The sequence below is a fragment of the Gadus chalcogrammus genome, chromosome 21 (genome assembly GCF_026213295.1).
Source record: "Gadus chalcogrammus isolate NIFS_2021 chromosome 21, NIFS_Gcha_1.0, whole genome shotgun sequence".
NCBI lineage: Eukaryota > Metazoa > Chordata > Actinopteri > Gadiformes > Gadidae > Gadus > Gadus chalcogrammus.
Genome location: NC_079432.1, coordinates 12,952,337 through 12,953,673, shown reverse-complemented (window position 1 = coordinate 12,953,673; position 1,337 = coordinate 12,952,337). Strand labels below are relative to the sequence as shown.

At 46.4% G+C, this 1,337-nt stretch overlaps 1 protein-coding gene across 1 annotated transcript in view; it reads right to left on the bottom strand.

Annotated features, from left to right (window-relative positions):
* LOC130374962 (uronyl 2-sulfotransferase-like) overlaps nt 1-884 on the bottom strand; it is a 25,742-nt gene extending 24,858 nt beyond the window's left edge. The window contains exons 1-2 of the mRNA XM_056581942.1: nt 878-884; nt 659-792 (exon numbers count right to left, since the gene is read on the bottom strand). Coding sequence (XP_056437917.1) covers nt 659-792; nt 878-884 — 141 coding nt within the window. The remainder of the gene's footprint in view (nt 1-658; nt 793-877) is intronic.
* Between the last annotated feature and the right edge of the window lie 453 nt (nt 885-1,337).

Sequence of the window (1,337 nt, the reverse complement as noted above, 5' to 3'; positions counted from 1 at the left end):
CTGAGATTCTACATGGGCTGGCCCAGCCCAAAATAGAGAAGCAAGTAGCTAGGGCCAAATGGATCCAATCTGTTACTTATTTGCTTACACACAACAAATAATACCATCGAAGTTGAAGGCCACATTGACTATTTTGTAATTCACTTATTTTGTCAAAGGTTTTAAGAACTTTATTATGGGAACCGTTGCACTTTTGCACTTATGATTGATGCATGTACTACAATCTCATCATAAATCTCACAAGGTCGATTTCCACCACACCTTGCGCAAAGTAGTTTGGAAGCGCAATAACTGCCTCCAGTCACTGTACTTAAGCCTTACTGACTCACCGGCGTGGGTGATATGTGGGACGAGCTGAAGTGTATACATTTCCGCTGAGTGAGGACATTGATTTCTAACCCTGGGGTGGGGACCCCACTTGGAACTAGAGATTGCTGGCTTATGAGCTGCAGATATTTCTGGGCCTGTTTTTTTTCAAGTCCAACATGTTTAAAGGCCAAACGCACTCTTTGTCCTGGTCTGGCTGTCTAGTGATCCACAGCCACAAACCAAAGAAGGCTTTTGTTTGATTGGGTTAAAACGATCGGGAATCAGAACAACAAGGTGAGAAGATGTTTAGGCGAGTCACAGTAACGTTACAGCGGGGGGCCACACCCACCTGTTCGTGCTTGGTGAGGCGGGTCCGGTTGTGGATCTCCGAGGAGACCAGGTTGAACTGGTGCTTCTCCGACAGCAGCCGCAGCAGGATCAGCACTGTCCGGCTGCCACACTTCCCCACCCGGTTATACACACCTGACTCGCGGAACGCGCCCAGCCAGCCTGCGACGCCACCGCACACACACGCGCACGCACACACACACACACTATGCCCACACACCCGACATGCACGCAGATGCACGCACGCACGCACGCACACGCACACACACAAATATCAATCACACAACACCAGGACAAACCAGAGAGATAAAAGGAGGTATGGGAAAAATGAGAGCTCCACCAAATGAAATCACTTTGTATCTGTTACCTTAATCCCTGCAAGCTTGTGAGATGAATGTGTTATACAATGATATATAATACAGAACACATTGGATGATGCATCATTTTTTAATTCATTTCATTTTGTTCTGGCAAAACACTTTCTTTGTGTTTTGTTGTGCAGGCCACCCAGCGATGAAGTCTAAATAGTGTGAGCCTTTTGGAACCAATGGAACGACAAATAGCGCGATGGAGGGCCAAACACAGAGGGAATGAGTTTGAGGACGATAACAGCGATTTAAATTGTGTAAGAATATAACTATGACCTTCTTTCTCCAACTTATTTCCAGTTCTAACCTGCC